Source organism: Pongo abelii, chromosome 18, assembly GCF_028885655.2.
Source record: "Pongo abelii isolate AG06213 chromosome 18, NHGRI_mPonAbe1-v2.0_pri, whole genome shotgun sequence".
NCBI lineage: Eukaryota > Metazoa > Chordata > Mammalia > Primates > Hominidae > Pongo > Pongo abelii.
Window position 1 is genome coordinate 64,393,546 of NC_072003.2, and position 22,306 is coordinate 64,415,851.

The 22,306-nt window shown below is 39.0% G+C and overlaps 1 protein-coding gene across 16 annotated transcripts in view; it reads right to left on the bottom strand.

Moving 5' to 3' along the window:
• The window catches only part of CDH11 (cadherin 11), a 173,049-nt gene that overhangs the window by 25,179 nt on the left and 125,564 nt on the right, over nt 1-22,306 (bottom strand). For all 16 annotated transcript variants that reach the window (XM_063717331.1, XM_009250780.4, XM_063717326.1 and 13 more), the window contains 4 exons: nt 17,853-17,972; nt 16,708-16,875; nt 13,108-13,295; nt 6,953-7,206 (listed from right to left, as the gene is read on the bottom strand). In XM_063717331.1, the coding sequence (XP_063573401.1) occupies nt 6,953-7,206; nt 13,108-13,295; nt 16,708-16,875; nt 17,853-17,972 (730 nt within the window). The remainder of the gene's footprint in view (nt 1-6,952; nt 7,207-13,107; nt 13,296-16,707; nt 16,876-17,852; nt 17,973-22,306) is intronic.

A 22,306-nucleotide genomic window follows, 5' to 3' on the forward strand; every position in this document is an offset into this window, starting at 1 on the left:
GGTAGCTTGGATTGTAGGAACCTGGCTGAACTGGAATATTAATAGTACCTAACTTTTATGTTATCTGTGAGAATTCAATAAAATAATAAATGTTTAAGATACATAATTTAGTGACTCACACATTGCAACCAACAATAACTGCTATTATTTTTGTTGTTGACGCTGCTGTTACACACTGAGAACAGACTGTGGAAGTTCTCATATGTAAGAGTGTGACCTTCATCCTAGAGCCAGTGAGAAATCATGGAAGGCTTTGAGCAGAGGAGCAAATAAAGGAACGCAAGCTCTCAAGGAGATCAATAACGTATGATGGGCAAGATGGTCTGAGAAAGAGAGAGTAGAAGAAGGAGCAGAGGAAACTCAAGGATTTGATTTTGTTTTTAAATACATGAGGTGATGAGAGTGAAGTACAGGGGTGACAGAGGAAATGGAATCCTAGACGATGACGAAAGCCCCAGTAGGATTTAGTGGATATTCGGGCATCTAGGGGAGGCTGAGAGAGTCCCAGGTAGCTTCTCACCTGAGTGTCTGAGAGAGGGAGATTTAAAGACATTGAAAAAGAAAATACCTGCTATTGTGAATAGTGCTGTGATGAACAGTTGAGTGCTTGTGTGTGTTTTTATTTTCCTCTGGATATATATTTTTAAATAAATTTTTATAAAATTGATTTTCCTTTGGATATATGCCCTATAATGAGACAGGATCAATCATAACCCCAACCTCAGCACTACACAAAATAACCATTAACAAATCTACACATGTACCCCCGAATCAAAAATAATTGTTGAAATTATTTAAAAAATTAAAAAGAAAAGGAAAAAAAATCAATTACCAGGAAGGAAAGGTTGATATTTAATTAAGGATATGTCAAAATGCTCAGAAAGAAAAGACTCAACTCTATTGTAGGCTTCAGGAAGTCAGGGGTGGAAACAGCTGTTTTTGTTTTAAAGTATGTCACAATAATTATAAGATCAAAAATATGTCTTGGATAAATGAGTGAGCCAGTGAAAGAAAAAGCAAATGGATAAAAATGCACAACAGACAGTATCGTAAATGCAGAGTTAGAGTCGGGGAGAAAGATCAGCCTAGGAGCAGGAAATCTGAAGCATCCACTTAGGTCAATTACGGCTTGGGTAAAAGCCCTATAGGTGAGTGGACACAGAGAGAAGGACCAAGTCAATGCCTGGACAGGGATCAAAGACTAGTGAAGACATCAGGTACAGTGTTATCTGAGGCATAAGAGGTTAGTGCCAAGAAAACTAAAGGGAAATAATATTTTAGAAAGGAAATTGCGAACAGAAATGTGTCTAATGCTACAGTCTGAGACAAAAAACAAACAAACAAACAAACAAACAAAAAACTGCAGAATGTCCAAGAAGTTAAGAATTAGGGTGATATTGCAAGGCCTCCATTATATGTCCAAAGACACAAATGTCCACAAAGTTGAAGAGAAACAACCAGGAAATTAGGAAGGGAGGATAAAAGATCCATTAGATAAAAAGTTTTGAGGCCTGGCGTGATGGCTCACGCCTGTAATCCCAGCACTTTGGGAGGCCAAGGCGGGCGGATCACCAGAGGTAGGGAGTTCAAGATTATCCTGGCTAACATGGTGAAACCTGTCTCTATTTATAGCAAATATACAAAATTAGCTGGGCATGGTGGCACACGCATATAATCCCAGCTACTTGGGAGAGAATTGCTTGAACCCGGGAGGCGGAGGTTACAGTGAGCTGGGATCGCACCACTGCACTCCAGCCTGGGCAACAGAGTGAGACTCGGTCTCCAAAAACCAACCAACCAACCAACCAACCAACCAACAAAAAAGCTTTGAATAGACTAGGTGCAGTGGTTCATGCCTGAAATCCCAGCATTTTGGGAGGCTGAGCCAGGAGGATCACTTAAGCCCAGGAGTTGGAGACCAGCCATGAGCAACATAGTGAGAATCCCCCTCTCTACAAAAACAAAACAAAAAAAATTAGGCAGGCACAGTGACATGCACCTGCAGTCCCAGTTACTTGGGAGGCTGATGTGGGATGTTCACCTGAGCCCAGGGAGCTCAAGTCTGCAGTGAGCCATGATGACGCCACTGCACTCCAGGCTGGGTGACAAAGTGAGACCCTGTCTCAAAAACAAACAAATATAAAAGCTTTGAATATTCTCTTAAAATTTGTCTGGTATTTCAAAAGAACAAAGACCCAAGTAGGTGGGAGTGGGGGGTTGGTTCAAGTGTGGTATTGAGCATCCTTGGATAATTATAGACATGGAAATTGCCTACATGCACAGAACAGCTACCATTTGAAAACATGACCCAAATAATCAATTGCAGATGTGAATCCTTGGAGACAATGAGGTGCAGAGGAAATGAGTGAGTGTTTTTACGTCACAGTCACTGCTCTTCTAAAAAGTTTCTAATGCACCTTGATATTCTAGGCCAGAGATAATTCATTTAAAATTCACACTGTGAAGATTTTTAAGTAGTTTAAAGGTGTTAGAAGGGTCCATAGTCATTATGTAACATATCTTTCTGCACAAAGAGAATATAGTAATCAAACCTTCTTGGGAAATCTTTCCATTAGTGGCTGCTGGGTTAAAGTAAAATGCTCAAAATGAACTCAAGACAGATCTGGGCTAAAATCCAGTGTTCAACACTGACAGTCCATGTGACTTTAAAGAAGTCTCATCATTGCTCTGAGCCTCAGTCTTCCCGCCTATTCAATTCTAGAGCAGTCATAGCCACAAAGGATGTCAGTGAGAACTGACTGAAATAACTTCATAAAACCTGTTGTATGAGGCTGAAAAGATGCTCAGTAAATGTTAATTATCTCTCTTTTCCTCAGAAGAATCAATGTTCAAAGATCCAAAAACAACACAACACCACTCATAGTTGGGAATTCTTTCTTCCCTACCACTATTTTCTTTGATATAAATGGACAAACTCCATTGTCCATGTAATTTCCTTTCATATTTAGATCCATTTACTTTTTCATAAGTGTCTGCCTCCCTAAGTATATTGGGAACCCCCAGTGTGTGCTCAATGAAGATTTGTCAAATAAATGTGTGAATAAGATGTCATCACTTCTACCACGCCTCCTGTTTTATCCTCAAAAACTGTAAGCTTGACCTTCCAAGCCAAATCAGGAGTTATTTTATTTATTTATTCAATAAATATTTGTTAGACATCGACTTTGGGCCACGTACTCTGTTTAGTGGAAGGCGCAGTGATGATCTAGAACAGAGGTCAGCAAACATGTTCTGCAAAGGGCCAGCCAGCAAATGTTTAGCTTGTGCAGAAATTAGAATCTCTATCTCAACTACTCAACTCTGCCCTTGCAGCAGGAAAGAAGACATAGGTAATAAGCAAACAAATGATGTGACTGTCTTCCCATATAACATTATCTACAAAAATAGGTGGTGAGAAAAAAGATGAAGAACTCACAGTTCCTGATTTCAAAACATAGTACAAAGTTATGGTGATGAAGGCTATGTGGTACTGCCATATGGATAGACATATAATTAATCGAATGTAATCAAGAGTACAAAATAAACCTGGTTTCTATGACTATGAATGGTCAATTTTCAACATGAATGTCAAGACCATTCAATTAAGGAAAAATAGTATTTTCAACAAATAGTGCTGGAATCATTGGATACGCATATGCAAAATAATAAAGTTGGACCCCTTCCTGACAACATATATAAAATTATACTCAAAATTAATAAAAATCTAAATATGAAAGCTAAAATCATAAAGTTTATTTTAAAAAAATGTAAATCATTCATGACTTTAGATTAGACAATTATTTTATTATACATTTAAAAGAAAAGGAATAGACCCACTGGAATTCATCAAAATTAAAACATTTTGTGCCTCAAAGGACACTATTAAGAAACTGAAGATATCCCATGGAATGAGAAAAAAATGCAAATCATATACCTGATAAGGCCCTACCATTCAGAATACATGAAGAGCTCTTACAACAACAATAAAAAGACAAATAATCCACTTATGAAATGGGCAAAATTCTTGAATAGATATTTCTCCCAAGAAGACATACAAATGGCTAATAAGCACATAAAAAGATGCTCAGGCCAGGTGCAGTGGCTCATGCGTGTAATCCCAGCACTTTGGAAGGCAGAAGCAGGTGGATCACTTGAGGCCAGGAATTTGAGACCAGTGTGGCCAACATGGCAAAACCCTGTCTCTATTTTTAAAAAAAAATAGCTGGGCCTGGTGGTGTGCACCTGTAGTCCCAGCTACTTGGGAGACTGAAGCACAAGACTTGCCTGAGCCTGGGAAGCATAGGTTGGAGTGAGCTGAGATCATGCCACTGTACTCCAGCCTGGGCGACAGAGTGAAACTATGTCTCAGTAGCAAATAAATAAATAAACAAACAAATAAATAAATAAATAAAAGATGCTTGGTGTCACTAGTCATTATGGAAATACAAATCAAAACTATAATGACATATCATTTCACACCCACTATGATAGCTATAATCAAAAGGGCAAAAAAGTGTTGGTGAGAATGTGGAGAAATTGGAACTCTCATATATTGTTGATAAGTAAGTAAAATGGTACAGCCACTGTGGAAAACACTTTGGCAGCTCCTCAGAAAGTTAAACAAAGAGTTACCACATAGTCCAGCAATTCCACTCCTAGGTATATGCCCAGGAAAGAGGAAAACATGTTTAGGCTAAGACATGTCCAGGAATGTTCAGCATTATCTGTCATAGCCAAGTTTGGAAACAACTCAAACACGCACCCAAATGATAAATGAGCAAATAAAATGTGGTGCACCTATACAATGAAAAATTACTCAGCGATAAAAATAAATGAATTAATGATGCACTCTGCAACATGAATGAACCTCAAAATCATTATGCTACTGCAAAAATTCAGTTACATAAGACCACATGTTGTATTATTTCATTTATATGAAATGTACAGAATAGGCAAACACACAGACACAAAATAAGTTAGTTGTTACAGGAGGCTGGGAAGAAGGAGAAATGGGGAGTGACTGCTAATGGACATGGGATTTCTTTGGCGGGGGGGAACAATAAAAATATTCTGGAATTAGACAGTGGTAATGGTTGAACATCTTCATGAAATATACTAAAAACCAATAAATTGTACAAGTTGGACAGGTAAAGTTCATGCTTCATGATATGTAAATTTGTTCACAACAGAAAAAAGAGAAAGAGACAGAAAAGCAAGTGGCAGCCAGATTTGGCCTATGGGCTATAGTTTGCCAAGGCCTAAACTAGACAGACATCAAGCTCTTTGAGACTATTCTCTAGTGAGGACCTCTCATTACCTAAGTGTCCCTGTGATGTAGCCTGGGGGGTTAGGTAGGGAGGAGCAAGAGGAAGGACATCCGATACATCTCTAGGGAGCCCTGGAAGAATTCCTACAGGAGATAACACCTAAGTGGAGACGGAGAAAATGAGTCCAATGTGGTAACTTGGAAAGGCAAGGGCTACCAGCTAGAAGGAGGAACATGTGAAGTCCAGGGATTAGGAGAGAGCAGGAGAGCTTCAAAGAATGAGATGGAGGTAGAGGGGTGCAAAGAAGTTTTTTAAACTAAGTGAATGAGGTCAGATTATTTTGAAGAGGGAGACAACAGGGAACCATTTAATCATTAATTTTTTCTTGTGTTTTAACTAAGGTAAGATGTGATGTTTGGATGTGCATTGTATGCGGGTCACTCTGGCTGCAGAGTCAGGATTCATGCAGAGAGGTAAATGAAAGACTGAGGGTTGGGAGACCCTGTGGAGGCATATAAAGAAATCCAAGCAAGAAGGAAATGAGAGGAGTGGCTGTGGGAAAAGATACCCCTGCTAGAATCTGGTCCAGGGGAAATTCCAGGGCACTATCAACTTCCACTCTATAAATGTGTGATTCAAGCCCCTTCTCCACCTCCTTCTCATCACCCTCTCATTTTCATCATTAGCTTCATCAGTCATTAGCTCAGGATGAAGAGGAAAGTGGAGAAGCAGAGTTTTGGATCACTTTTTCTTTTTTTTTTTGAGACAGGGTCTCACTCTGCCACCCAGGCTAGAATGCAGTGGCTTGATCTCGGCTTGCTGCAACCTCTGCCTCTCGGGTTCAAGCTATTGTCCTGCCTCAGCCTCCAGAGGAGCTGGAATTACAGGTGCATGCCACCATGCCCAGCTAAATTTTCTATTTTTAGTAGAGGCAGGGTTTCATTACATTGTAAAGGCTGGGCTCGAACTCCTTCCCTTAGGTGATCCACCCACCTTAGCCTTCCCAAAGTGATGGGATTACAAATGTGAGCCATGGTGCCCAGCCACAGTTCTGGATCACATTTTTTGTCACAAAAAAGGGTGTTCATAATAATAAAAGCACCCGAAATTTATCTGGACACTTTACTGCTTTTACAAAGTACTCAGCAGCAGTTAGACAGAGCTGGCTTTCCTTGCCTCCTGCTCAGTGGCTGTATCATTCCAGGCAAGTCACTTTGTCTTGCAGTGCCTCCAATTTCCTCTCATTTTAAGGGATAACAATTTATGCATCAATTAAGTTGAGGAGATTGATTAGATCACATATCTAACCTCCTTATAGAGTAACTGGAGAATGGGGAAGGTATTTAATAAATTGCAATTACTATAATTATTTCACAATAATTATTTACACTTCCCCACAGTCCCCTGAGGCAGACAGGCCCAGCTCAGGGCTCCGTCACCTAGTATGCCTGGGGGAATCTACTCTACAGCAAAGTCATGTAGCTTGAACAATCCTATCCAAAAAGTCAGGAACAGAGGTGAAAGGAAGCTCATGTCTTCTAAATCTTAATCTTGTTTACATTCTATTGAACCTGATAAACTTGGACCCTTTTTGAAATTGAAGAACGTGGTTTCTACAGGGCTTTCCCAGAACCTCTCGACTCTAAAATTCTCTATCCAAGCTCTTAAAATAAATCCATCTGTACCTTATCGGGCTGTTGGCAGCATCAGGGTCTTTGGCATGCACTCTCCCAACCACGGTGCCAGCAGCTGCATTTTCTTGGACTTCGTGGATGTAACTTGGGGCCAAGAACATAGGGGGCTCATCGGCATCTTCTACTGCGATCTTGACGGTCACAGTGTCCTTGAAAGGGCCATTGCTGATAAACTTCGGGTCGATGTGCACGTTGGCTGCCTCTACCTTCAAGCTATAGGCTCTTTTGGTTTCAAAATCTACAGGCTGGCAAGAATGAAGAGAAGATTGACAACCAATTCCTTGGAAGAATAATGGAAGAGAAAGACCCGATTGTTTTATAGGGAAGAGTGAATATTCCTCAAAGAGAGAAAACCAGAGTCTACTCAATTTCAAATTACCTGAGCCATTTGGTCAGAAAATCACACAAATCAATTGCTGAAACTTGGAATGTGCTTAATGGGTCATTCAAAGAGCACAACAGACACAAAAAGACCACGTCTTCTAAAATGAAACTTATTCTATATAGCAACAATAATGTTGCCCAAATAAGTCACTAAGAATTACCTAAGGAAGGGGATTAAAACACTGCAAAAATACATTTGGTAACTCATTCTGAAAAGTAAGAATCTTGGTAACAAAAATACCACTGAATTTCAGCCAAAAAGCATGTGTTGTTTGATGACTGCTTCACACCTCTCCCAACCGCAACCATCCAGCTTGATCATATTGAAAGCTTCATGTTGAAAGTTTCTGACCACGTTGTTTCCCAATGTCTGGGACTCTTACCAGCAGTGGCCCATAAGATGACATAGGGTGGTTTATAGGTACTTTGATAGGTGAGGTGGTCAAATGATATTAACTTACATAGTGAGATAATTCTTTTCCAAATCTTTAAATCCTTGACACACCAAGTAGAACATCTCCGTTTTAACACATCTGCTCTGCTTCGCAATCTCTTTTGTGAGATACTATGATACAACTCTAGCTAGAATGCAATGGCATCGTTTTGGTTTGATTGCATTTATTTTTAAGTTACCTTCTATTTTTGGCAAGTGACAAGATAATAAGGGAAATGTTTCCTTTTTTAAAATGCTTCTTTTTTAAAAAAAGTGCATATATATTAAAGATGGTCTATTTAAAGAAAAACAAATGAAAGCAGTAACATTTCACACAAATATGAAAGAAAAAATGAGTAGTAGCATTTGAATGGCTGTAGTTATAGGGAAATTGATAGTAAACACTGCCTAATTTTCAATGAGAGGAGTTACAGTGAATCAGTCAGCAAAGGATGGAAAGTAACATTGTAGCAGAGAAACAAGCCCGGCTGCCTGGGAAACAACTTTCTAATTAGTGCTCTGGATGTTGCTGAACTACCAAATGTTTGGAAAGAGTTTCATCTTTTAAGGCGAGCATCTGCCTGCCATGCTGTTGTCATTTGCCTGGCAAATGCTTATTCTGAATGGGCATATAGTCATGGGGCTTATTCCTGATCTAATTTTGCAGTACTCTACGCTAAAGCTGATGATCCCAGTTTCAACAGGGTTAAACATGTTCAATATCCTTGATACTTTTTCTATCATCTTCCCACCTCCATCTTCCCAGAGTCAGGAAACACTACCTTTTCCTAAATCTAAATCTGCCCCCAGCCTTTCCATCATCCTGGGACCCAGCAGTTCCTTTATCCTTGGCTAGGTTACTGAGCAGCAGAAAGGAATGATATTTATAGGCTGAACATACAAGATTGCTGCAACTTCTAAAAAATCCCTTCAAATATTAGATAGCATTAAACACTGGAATATGATAGTTCTGAGATAATTTATAGTTACGGGTTCTGGGTAATTTATAATCAGAAAAGTGGAAATTTTCTAATATCAGATAGTCTGTTGATCTTGCTACAGCAGAAACTTTTGTACTTGGTTTAGGCATATGCCTGAGGACCTGGAGCCATTTTCCCACTGGGAAGCCCTGTTGGTGTTGAGGATAATACCCTCATGCTGCAGTTTCACATCCCAAGCTAGGCTCTCCAGGCCTTTGCAGAGGTTTATGTGGGATGTACTTTCCCAGTTTGGTGAGATTCCAAGTCTGGTAGTCAGTTCAAGCCTCATTGCCTTGTGAAGTCCTCCTCAACAGCCCCAGATAGATTTGTGTGGCCCCCTAGTGGCCCTTTGGCACCCCTTCATTTCCCTCCCCAGCGAGGTGGGGGTGGGAGTGGAATGGAGGGGAACATCCCTTAGAAGTCTGCTGAGTCTTACTGCTCTTTGCTGATCTTTGTCCCACAGTACGCAAGAATGACTGTACCAAGTGATCATATGCATCCGTCATTTTGACTGAATGAGGAGTGGGACTGATAGATGTTTAACATTTAGACATTTGCCTACAATTTCTTCCCTTCCTCCCTCCAAAAAAGATGTGAGGTAGTTTCCCATGTGAACATTTATATCCATGTTATGATTCGTTGAAATAAAGCTAAATGAGGCAACACATTGCATAAGCCATAAAATTCTTAATACCCCCTAGTTTACTAATCCCACCTCTGAAAATCTTCCCTGAGGGATTAATTCAACAGAAAGCCAAAACAAACAATATTCAAAAATGCATGATATTTGTTAGATATAATAGAAGGTTATATCTAATCTGTGGAAATGTACACACAAAACACCAAATCCAACTGTGAGATTTTATTAAGGAAATAATGATTCGTCAATAGGATGGGATGTTATGTAGTCTTTAAAAATGATTATGTACATTATACAACAGCATGTAAAATGTTTATGATGTGACATTAAGTTAACAAATCAGATCACCCTCTGATTGCAACCGTGTTAAATGTTATGTATCCACATCTATATACGTGTGGACAAAGAATATAAAGAAAAATCAAACATAAAAAGAGTTTTATTAAAACAAGGAATATGAAAAATGCCTTATAATTCTGCTCTGACACTGCTTTACAAGGAGTTTATCTGGTTGAAAATAAATAGCTCAGACACTGTGCGGCGATTTCTCTGAGATAGATGGGATTCCCATTTAGTCAAAGGTGCTGCGTGAACAGATCGGATTTTCCCCTCTAAGTCCACGAAGCCATCTAAAAGCTCATCTTTATTTGACCCTGGTTCTTCCTCAGCTAACCACACAGAGATTATCTAAATACCCCAAGGGTAGTTTCTCTCTCCCCTGTGCACTATTAAACTAAGACACAGTCAGAACTCAAGAGGTATTTATTGTTTTCTAAAATATTCAATAAATGAATGATTCTATCTAGTAATTATTTCTTGAGTTCTCCTTCACTACCATCTCACTACCTCTTCTACCTTCTTTAATTTTTTGTAATGTCTCCCTTGAATTTTAACAAGTTTGTTTGTTGGTTTTACCGTATATATCTTAAGACTCTCAAGATTGAAGGTATTGCAGTTTCTTAAATGTGTCCTGTTTCCATTGATACTAGCCCTTCATGAGCTATTTTTTCTGCCTTTCTGTCCTTAACTATCCAGCAAATTCCTCCTCATCTATCAAGACTCACCTTGAGAACTGCCCCCACAAGAAGTCATTCATGACCCATGTTCATAGGTCTTATCACACTATTGCAGTCAATTTTCAACTGGGGAGTGATTTTGCTCCCAGTTACTCCAGGGCTATTAGGCAACGTCTAGAATAATTATTTTTATTATTATTATCAGGACTGTTGGGTGGGGTAGAGCATGTGCTTAATGACCTTTAGTGACGGGAAGCCTGGGATACTAGATACTACCAAATATCCTACAATGCACAGAACAGCCTCCTACAACAAAGAATTATCCAGCCCTAGACATCAACACTGCTAAGGCGGAGAAAACCCTCTCGGTTTTAATTATTGTTTCACTTCACTGTCCTGTTAAATTGTGAACTCCCTGTGGTCAAGACTCTGCCTCTTTAACTTTAGATTTCCAGCCACTGGCAAAGGGCCCGCCTGACAAATAATAAGAACTCAATAACTCTTCGTGGAAAAATGGGTGAATAAATTAGGAAATAAATAAAAATACTAAGTTAAAAAATACTTTAAAATGCAGAAATATTGCCATAATGTCTCTACAGACTTTTATGGTATTAAATTGCATGTAATGACTTTCACAAGGAGTCATATTTTTACTCTGTTAAATTCATCTATAATTTTTCTTTCTTTTTCCCCCTGGTGGACATTTGGAACTTTGTGCTACAAGTTTGAGCAAATGTTCTTTTACAAATGAAATAACATCTTACACTGTTTAAAACCTAAATGTCAGTGCTTTATAGAAGATTATTCCTTTACCTAGAATAAACACACTGAATTGAAGGCAAATGTGCAAATTAATCATATGCAGAGAGCTCATTTGCGATGTGTGAGTTCCATAGGGGTGATTTAAGTGTTTCAGGATTTCAGAGATACAGTGTGTGTTTATGCCCTGAATACACTAAAAACAGGTGACAACCTTAGCATAACCAACTACCCAATTACGTGAACAGCAAAGGTTGGGAGGCAGGAATCGCTGATGTCAATGTTCATATGTCAGTGTCAAGCAGAAGAGATAGTAATATTAATTAGCGAAGTAAGTTGACAGCTCTAGGCAACACACAATTCGCACAGCTACTTTTCCAGAGGAAAAACCAGAATTAGTGACTGCCCTAGCTCCCTGTGGTTGATAATTAGGCTTCCTCGGTCCTACCATTTATCCATTAATGTAGACTTTTCCAAGTATCCAAATTTCACCCCAATTTCCATATCCTTCATTTTCTTTCTTTTTTTTTTTATAACATTCACCCCCTACCTTTTCTTTGTTTTGTGCTCTATAATATTTTCCCCAACCCCAACATACTTTAAAATTCTGTGAAAGGTCAGTTTCTTAGCACAGGTCACTCCTTGCTCCCCCACCTGAAAGATTCCTTTCAGGGCCAGTCTTCCCCCACTGGTCCTTGCTTCCTCTTTAGCTACTGCCCTCTTTATTGATTCTTCAAATTAATTTTCGATCAGTGTTACAGTCCAATCTTTTCCATTGCACCAAGGAGTTTAATATTCATGCTACAAAACTAAGTTGAAAATGAATGCTTGATTAAAACCAAGGTAATCCCATCTTCCAATTCCGATTTAATGCTCCATACACTTTCATGATGGAGAGGTGTTTATTTCTCAAGTGGTAAATCATGGGGGGGAATCTTTTTAGAATGTACGGGAATTATTTCTTCACTTGGAAGTGAATCTTATCTGGCTCTCCTTTACAAACGCTTTCTGGGCCATCTGTTTTCAAAATGTCTTGAGAGGGAAGTTGTTCTAGAATAACTAAGGTGTGAATTCCAGGTCTGCGTGCCTGAGCTGTATGACAGTGACTGAGTCAAATGATTTCATCTGTCTGAGCCCCAATCTCCTCAAAATTAAGCTAAGGTCTCTTTGCCCATTGAGATAATACTACCTACTTTATACTTTTGTTTGTTTGTTTGTTATTGTGAAAAGTAAATGAAATGATGTTTGTAAGAGGATGGTGCTGTGTCTGGCCAGTAGTTAGTATTGAGTGAATGTAAAAAAGAAGAAACACTAAACTTCTCTTTGTAATAAATTAATCCCAGAGACATGTTTTTGGTGACTGACTACGTGGGAAGGTCCACAGACTATCTGACTATGAGGGGAGGTCCACAGGCTATTTGACTAGGGGAGAAGGTCCATTATTGTTGCTTCTCCAGGTTCACTTGAGATAAAAACAAGTAGAGAATTGGCTTAAGTTTCACAGAGGGTCCAGCAATGCAGTGAACATTGAATGTTGAAACAGCAAGAGTTCTGAACAGCCTATCTAACAGATTCAGTGTGGCAGAGCTAAGGGGGGAATTCCATGCATGCTCAGGGCTGCTTCTTCAAAATCTAGATTTATCTCATTGTCCTTCCCTCCATGGGAGAACTGTGCTTCCCTCAATCGGAAAACATTTAAGAACTAACTAACAATCTCAGGCAGGTATCACCAGCCCCTTTGTCAGCTTCTCTGCAGTAACAGAAAAGAATACAATTCCGTGATCTTCCAGAGCTCAGAGCTCAGCTACAAAGTCGGGTCAGCCCCTGGTTTTGCAAATTCTCATTTCTTAACCGTCACCTCCCTGTTTCTTGCAGTGTTGCCTTGGCAGAGCGGGCAACACCACTGACACGTCTGATTCCTTACCCTAACTCACCTTTTTCAGCTTTATCACCCCCTCCTGTGTTTCATAATCCGTTGTGATTTCAAACGATTCCATACCATCTCCATCAACAATATTGTATGTGACTAAGCCATTTTCTCCAATGTCTGGATCTTTAGCTTTCACTCTTCCTACTTCCTCCCCAGGGACGGCTGCTTCTGACACAGACATCTGGTATACGCCTAGAAGAAGAAGACATCTATTTTTATTTTCTCTTTTATTTGGCAGCTGTAAGACTATAGATTTCATTGAATCCCAATAAATTTCTCAAAGGATTTGAAATTGAACTTTCTATTGACTGAAAACATGAAAGAAGTGAATGGATGTGGGGAGGAGGATCCCACATGGCCTGCTTGTCAAAAGAATGTGTTCTATGAAGGGTGATAAAACAATATCTGGGTCCAGGTGAAATGCTGGGGTCACCTGTCACATGTAAGGGAGAAAGACAATGCTCTGTTACATTTCCCATCAGGTAATGATGGAGAACCACGCATGTCTTCATTTAGTGAAATAGCTGAAGCTTCTTTTCGTGTCTTCAGGATGGTCCATGAGTTAACTCCAAGGCTCACTTATGGTATTGCCAAGAGCCCAGAAAAAAAAAAAAAAAAAAATCTCTGTTTAAAAGCCTCCCTTCAACAGCTCCATATTTACTTTAAAAATGCAAACTTTATCTTTAACATCACTCCCTGTCTAACTCCATATTTGACACTCCCCTTATTTCACCTCCTTCACAACTTGCCTCCTTCACAAGTTGGTCATGCGTTACCTTCTCCAGAAGGCTTTCCTGCAGTGTGACCCTCCTATATATTTATTTAAAGTTTATTGGGAGCCTAATACTGTACATGGAGGTACTGTCCTAGTGCCAGAACACTGTTTTGTTTGGTTGTTTTGTTTACTACTAAACAAAACAGTCAAGATTCCTCTCTTAATGAGGCTGACTAAAGAGAAAACATAAAAACAAATGTAAACACACTCTGATGTCATTGCAGTGAAAAAGGAAAATAAAGTAGGGTAAAAGGGTGAGGGTTCTGAGAGTGGGTGTGTGGTTGTGTGTGTGTAAGTGCATGATTGTGTGTGAGGGTGAGGGGGTAAATGTGTGAGTGGCCATGAGTGATTGTGTGGGCATGAATCTGTTGTGTAAGAGTGTGAGTGTGTGTATGAATGTGAGCTATTTGTGAGTGAGTTTGTATATGTGTATGAGTGTGATTGAACACACATGCTTGTGTTAATAATGTGTGGGTGATAAGCAGAAAGAGGGAGAGACTGGTTTTGAGTAGTGTGGTAGGAGAAGACATTCTTTAGAAAAAGGAATCTAAAATGACTGAGGAAGACAATGATGTGAATATCTGCAGGATAAAAACTACAGGCCAGGTGATTAGCAAATGGCAAAAACCCTAAGGTGAGAAGATCCTGAATACTTGTAGAGGAACAAGAGGAGGAGAGTGACTATAGCCTTCTGGTGAGAGAGAAGGGCTGTAGGGAAGTGGAGGCCAAATTGCGTAAAATAGACCATTGTGGGGGATGGAAAAGACTTCAGGTTTTGTTTAAACTTGGGGAAATCACTGGAAGGTTTGCACTAAGTAGCTGAGATTCAACATTATCTTGTTTGCTTTTCACATTTAATACTCTGTGCAATACACAATATAGGGAAGCCAGGGTTGAAAATCTTGCCTCTATCATTTCCAAGCAAAGTGGTCTTGGGCAAGTTACTTCAGCTCATTATGTTTTAATTTCCCCTTACAGAGATTTCATCAGTTCTAATGCTTTGTCTATATTTACCAATAGTATTTTGTTTTGCAACTTTCTTTTGGATTCATAATCTATTTAATCTCACCATGCCCTCTATATTAAAGGATGAGTCGGAACTGGGAGTCCCTTGCAGATAATTACCAATTAACATGAAGGTTTAAAAAAAAATGTCCTATGTGGATTTTGTCCAAATCTCATTCAAGTTCATGGCAGTGAAACCAGTACAACCACTACAGTAGCAATGTAACTTTACTATATGATTGTCTATGACCAAGGGCAGTAAAGGCTGCCTGCTAATAATTCTGCTTGACCTTTCTTTTCCAGCACACCAGACAATCGTACAGTGTGGATAATGGAGCATGCAGCTCTTAGAATGTTACATGAGCCTCAGGTTTATTGAGGATGCTGAACTTGTGCCTGGCCAGGCAAAAGAGTCTTGTGTAGATTCTTGTTTTTGAATTCCTTTGAGTAACCACAGTGCCTTCCTGGAGCCACATTTAGTTGCCTTTCTTGTTATCTCATTTGCAAAATGTTCCATTTCTCTGATAGTAAGCTCACAGGCTCTAACTGAAAAAGACACTTTCATGATGAACACCCCTCATGCCTTAGCAGCACCAGCAGCACCACAGTCATACTATCTATTCATACACATCTGTACATACGTAGACAGACTTGTGTTCAAACTCTGACTTTGCCACATTTCTAGGGCAACTTACGCACTTTTTACGGAAGCCAGTTTTATCTGTAAAATGTAGGCTCTTGCAGAGATTTACAATAGTAGTGACTATTCATTAAATGATGGTAGTTGCTATAATTACAATTATTAATAATAACCTTTCAAAATCATTGTTTTTCATTTAATTCCCTCTGCAATTTTATAAATTTTGTAGAACAGCCATAATCCCCCAAATAACAATGGCTAGAATTTGTTGACAACTTATAGACAGTTGTCATTACAAGATTTTACACTAGCTCCTTTAGTTCAAACAGTAATCCTATTAATTAGGTACTGTGGAAGACTGCATTTTCCAAAACATGGCCAAAACAATATCTCCCATCCCACATGCTTTTCCTTCAACATGACTTTGACAGGTCTTCCATTGAAAGGTGGGGTCTACATGAACTCCACTTAGATTTGTGAGCTTTATGACTCCAGTGGAAACAATGTGTTGTGACTTCTGAAGCTAGTTAACAAAAGGCAACACAATTTCTGCCTGGTGCCCTTGGGGATCACACTTTCCAAAAGCAGCCCACACAGAAAGGAAACAGCAATCAACACAAACTTGCCAGTCATGCAAGTAAGCTGGTTTGGAAGTGGATCCTCCAACCCCAGTGGAGCTGTCCCCAGCTGTTGCTGTGGAGAACAGAGGCATGCTGTCTCCTCCAAGCCTTGCCCAAATTCCAGACACATGATAGAAACAAATTATTGTTATTATTTTTATTGTTTTAAACCACTAAGTTTTCCAGCAATTTGTTACATAGTAATTAATAACTGATTCAGGGACTGTTATATCCAGGTTAGAAATGAGGACACTGAGGCAGAAAAGGGTTAATTAATTACTAGATTGCATCACTACTACGAAGCAAAATACTTAGCGGAAACAATATTTTGTTTCCAGGGTTGTAGAACTTTTTACATCTTTTCATTCTCCTACTACCTCTACTCCCTGACGTTGTTGTTGTTGTTGTCTTGTTTTTGTGTTTTGTTTTTGTAAGAATGATATGAATTGCCTCTAGTTTTCTAGATTTTCTTTTTGATACCTGAGTAAAGCAGGAATAGGTTAGAGGAGGCAGAGAGCTGGCTGTGGCACCATGGAAATGTGAAAGCCAAGCCCACCTACTTACTCTGCGGAAACTTTGGTGGGTTGTCATTGACATCGGTCAGTGTGATCGTCACTTTGGTTGTCCCTGAGAGTCCGCCCATATGTCCACCCATGTCCTTGGCCTGGATCACCACGTGGTACTCCTCCTTGGCCTCCCTGTCCATGTTGGGTAGGGCTGTTCTGATGATACCTGGACAGGCGAGCAGGCAACATCACAGATATTCGTTTATAACATTATGACAACAAGAAATTCTGAGCACTGAGGAAGCAATGCTGAATAAAAAGCCCATGCCCTCAGCAAGAATCATTTCAACATGGTAGTTACAACCAAAGGCAGCCATACTGAAGCATCACTATGTCTTTTCAAGCAAGTCATAAAAATTACTATACAGCATTTGTATTTATGTTTTGTTGTACGTTCAAGTAATAACCTTATTCTTCTCAGATATAAACACCCTAAAGACTGAAATATTTGAGTGGTCATTGCATGAATATCCATGACTAAACTCATAGTTTTTGACTTCCAGCACAAACTTCTGTAAGTCTATTGCTGCATACAATTCATGGAAATGTTTTGATGGTGCATATTAAGTTTAAACTAGGAGGTGCATATTTCATGCAACACATTAAAGTGTAAATATTAATTTTTAAAAGAGTGAACCAAATCGGTTAAAATATATACAATGCTCATACAAGCACGTACTGTCTATTATCACCTGTCACTGAAAACAATGATAAATTAATAACTGAATTCTACATGATTGCTGGATATTGGCACATGAGTGCCATGCTCACTTAAATCTTCAGGAGACCTTTGGAAGCTTTTTCTCTCTGTAGATATGGCAACAGTTATATGAGGAATATAGAGAGCACTATGGAAGCCTTAGTCCTTATTGCTCTCTTAGTTCTGACATTAAAGTTGAGTTTTTAGATTATAGTTGTTATTGGGTCATCGTGAAATATGGGAAAAACAATAATAAATGTTTCATGGTGTGCTAACTATGTTCTAGGCACAGGCCAAGTATCTAATCCTCACACTAACCCTATAGGGTAGCCCTCTTTATTCCTTTTTCATATTTGAGAAAACAGAGAATTAAATAAGTTCTGATCAGGCCTGGGACTTCTTATTCACCATGTGTCACAAATCACAGTGACATTCCACAGTACCTGTCTGTGCTTCCACCGAAAAATAGGGTTGTCCTTCGAGGATACTGTACACTAACTTGGCGCTATTTCCATAAGTGGGGTCATCTGCATCTGAAGCTGTCACCTGGATTACTGATGTTCCTTAAAAGTGAAATAAATTAATTAGCAACATCTCCTCAGCTTTTCAAATTATGTTCTTGTTTACAAAGTTTTATTCTAAAATTAACCTTGAAGAGGGCACCACAATTATTCAAAATTCTCTCATTTTCCTGGAGTTGAGATGCAAAACAACCAGCCAATCAACTTTCCTTCCTTCCTTCCTTTCTTCCTTCCTTCCTTCTTGCTCTATAAAAATGCCCACAGTTTAAAAATGAACTTTCTGTATTTATAGTACATCCTGCATTGATTGGTGATTAAAATAATATTATAAATATTATTGCAAAAATATCTTCCAACTCATGCACTTGAAATGTTCAGTATATCAAATAATTACATTAAAATCTTCCCAAAGAGTATAATAAATGATAATTAACGATAAATTGCTTTCATGAAAGGACAGAGTGCAATCTTCCATCTGTAGCAGAACAATAAATACATTATTTTATTGTTGCTTTGCATGTAATAAAATTGCTGCTAATTCTACAATTTAATTAATTTATGGCCATAAATATTGAGCAGAATGCCGTTCCCTACTGGCATGAAAATTGCATCTTCCCACCTGTAGCTGGTCTGGTAGCCACAAAACAGAAATCACCAGTAGACACCTGGTGAGAGGTAAGGAAAGCATTCATGGGTCAGAATGAAGGGAAACCAGGAAATTGAAGAAAGATGGGGTTCTGCTTTTCCTAAAAACAACCTTTGTTCCTGGCTGGTCACAAATAGCAAGTATCTGGGGCATGGCGTGCTGGGCTTCAGAGTGGGGAGAGAGGAGATGGAAGAAGAAAACCAGTAATTATCTAATTTCTCTGTGCCAGCATGATCTGGGGGCACATTCCATGTATTTTGCCAGCATTCCTCTGCTGGGCATTTTTTACATCTACTGTATTAGTGAGAAATTGAACTTGAGATATATGAAGCTTTGTAATCTATTTCACAAAGTTGGTAATTGCCAAAGTCTAACCCCAATCCAGCACACAACAAAACTCAAGTTATTTCTGTAACATTTTCAGCAGAGGGGCAAGGTTCTATGTGGGAGGCAAGGGAGCCAGTTTACACAGCCTCTCACTACCTTTAATTTATAGGATTGTCAGTGATTTTTGTGTGGTGTACATCTCACTTTTTTCTAGTTACTCTTCTATAATTCATTATTTCATAGAAATAATCTCTTTGGAGCTCTTCCCATTTGTCAGTCACTATTCTAGGCAGGATAGATTTAAAAAGGAAATACCATCATGGTGTGGCTAGGGAAATTATTAATTTTAAATGCTTAATTTCCTTCTAGAACTCTGCTACATCCTTTACAATGGTTTTGTATTTCACATCTATTTCATTTAACCTTCAACATAGTTTATATTATCCTAATTTTATAGATGGCAAAATAAAAACTTAGAAAGATATAATAGATTGCCTGGGTTCGCATGGCTGATTAGGAGTACAGCCATGATTCATAGTACTGTCTGACAACAAAGACTATACTGTCATATGCCATAATACAATGTCTGAGTTCTCAAAATAATAAGAGCAATCCATGACAAAGCCATATCCAGCATCACATTGAATGAACAAAAGCTGGAAGCATTCTCCTTCAGAGCAGGAATAAGACAAGGATGCCCACTCTCACCAGTCCTATTCAACACAGTACTGGAAGTCCTAATCAGAGCAACGAGGCAAGAGCAAGAAATAAAAGAAATCGAAATCAAAAGAGCAAGAAATAAAAGACATCGAAGAAGTCAAATTATTTCTCTTCACTAATGATATGATTCTATACCTAGAAAACTCTAAAGACTCTGCCAAAAGGCTCTTAGAACTGATCAACAACTTCAGTAAAGCTTCAGAATACAAAATCAAGGTACAAAAATCAACAGCATTTCTATACATCAATAACACTCAAGCTGAGGACCAAATCAAGAACACAGTGCGATTCACAATGGCCACAAAACAATAAAATACCTAGGAATACATCTAACCAAGGAGGTAAATGATCTGTACAAGGAGAATTTCGAAACACTGCTGAAAGAAATCATAGATGACACAAACAAATGGAATATTGATCCTTTCAATGATATTGATTTTTTCAACCCGTGAGCATAGAATGTTTTCCCATCTGATATCATTAAAATGGCTACACTGCCCTAAGCAATCTACTGATTCAATGCTACTTCTATCAAACTACCAACATCGTTTTTCACAGAATTAGAAAAAAAAAAAAAACTGTTCTAAGACTCATATGGAACCAAAAAAGAGCCTGAATAGTCAAAGCAATCCTAAGCAAAAAGAAAAAAGTTGGAGGAGTCACCTTACCCAACTTCAAGCTATACTACAAGGCTACAGTAACCAAAATAGCATGTTGCTGGTGCAAAAACAGACATATAGACCAGTGGAACAGAATCGAGAACCCAGAAATAAAGCCACACACCCACACACCTACAGCCATCTGATCATCAACAAAGTTGACAAAATTAAGCAATGAGGAAAGTACTCCTTAGTCAATAAATAATGCTGGGATAGCTGGCTAGCCTTATGCAGAAGAGTGAAACTGGACTCCTACCTTTCCCCATATATGAAAATTAACTCAAGATGAATTAAAGATTTAAATGTAAGACCTCAAACTACAAATGCCCTGGGGAAAAAAACCCAGGAAACTCCATGCTGGACATTGGCCTTGGGAGATAATTTATGACTAGGTCCTCAAAAGAAATTGCAACAAAAATAAAAATTGACAAGCAGGACCTAATTACACTAAAGAGCTTCTGCACAACAAAGGGAAACTATAAACAGAGTAAAGAGACGACCTACAGAATGGGAGAAAATATTCACAAACTACACACCCAACAAAGGTCTAGTATCCAGAATCTATAAGGAATTTAAACAATTCAACAAGTAAAAAAACAATGTCATTAAAAAATGGGCAAAAGACATGGATGGACACTTATCAAAAGAAGATATGCAAATGGCTAAGAAACATAAAAAAATTGGTCATCACTAAACATCAGAGAAATGTAAATGAAACCCATAATGAGATACCATCTCACACTAGTTAGAATAGCTATGATTAAAAAGTCAAAAAATAACATGCTGGTGAGGATGTGGAGAAAAGGGAACACATATACACTGTTGGAATGTACATTAGTTCACTCTGAAAAGCAATTTGGAGAAGTCTCAAATAAAACAGAATCACAATTCAAGACTGGGCACGGTGGCTTATGCCTGTAATCCTAGCACCTTGGGAGGACAAGGTGAGCGGATCACCTGAGGTCTGGAGTTCCAGATCAGCCTGGCCAACATGGCAAAACCCCATGTGTACTAAAAATACAAAAAAAATTAGCCAGTGTGGTGGTGGGCGCCTGTAATCCCAGCTACTCAGGAAGCTGACGCAGGAGAATTGCTTGAACCCAGGAGGCAGAGATTGCGGTGAGCTGACATCGTGCCACTGTACTGCAGCCTGAGCAACAGAGCAAGACTCTGTCTCAGAAAAAAAAAAAAAAAAAGCATTACAATTCAACCCAGCAATCCCATTACTCTTTACAGACCCAAAGGAAAATAAATTGTTCTACAAGAAAAACGCCTGCACTTGTATATTTATTGCAGCACTATTCACAATAGCGAAGACATGGAGTCAACCAAGGTGCCCATCAACAGTGGATTATATAAAGAATATGTGGTATATATATACCATGGAATACTATGCATAGTGGCATGAATAATATCATGCCTTTGCATCAACACGGATGCAGCTGGAGGCCATTATCCTGAGCAAATTGCCACAAGAACAGAAAACCAAATACCACATGCTTTCATTTATAACTGGAGGTATAAATGAACCCAATGTTTACCCAGTGGAAATAATAAACACAGGATTACTAGAGTGGAGCCAGAGGACAAGTGCCGAAATCTATTGGGTACTCTGTTCACTACCTGAGTGATGGGGTCATTCATACCACAAACCTCGGTGTTACACAGTATATTCATGTATATTCACTCAATAAACCTGCACATGGGCCGAGCACGGTGGCTCACATCTGTAATCTCGGCACTTTGGGAGGCTGAGGCAGGCGGATCACTTGAGGTCAGGAGTTCAAGACCAGCCTGAACAACATGGTGAAACCCCGTCTGTACTAAAAATACAAAGAAATTAGCCAGGCGTGGTGGCGCGCTCCTGTAATCCCAGCTACTTGGAAGGCTGAGGCAGGAGAATTGCTTGAACCCAGGAGACAGAGGTTGTAGTGAGCTGAGATGGCATTACGGCACTCCAGCCTGAGTATCAGAGGGAGACTCCGTCTCAAAATAAATAAATAAATAAATAAATAAATAAATAA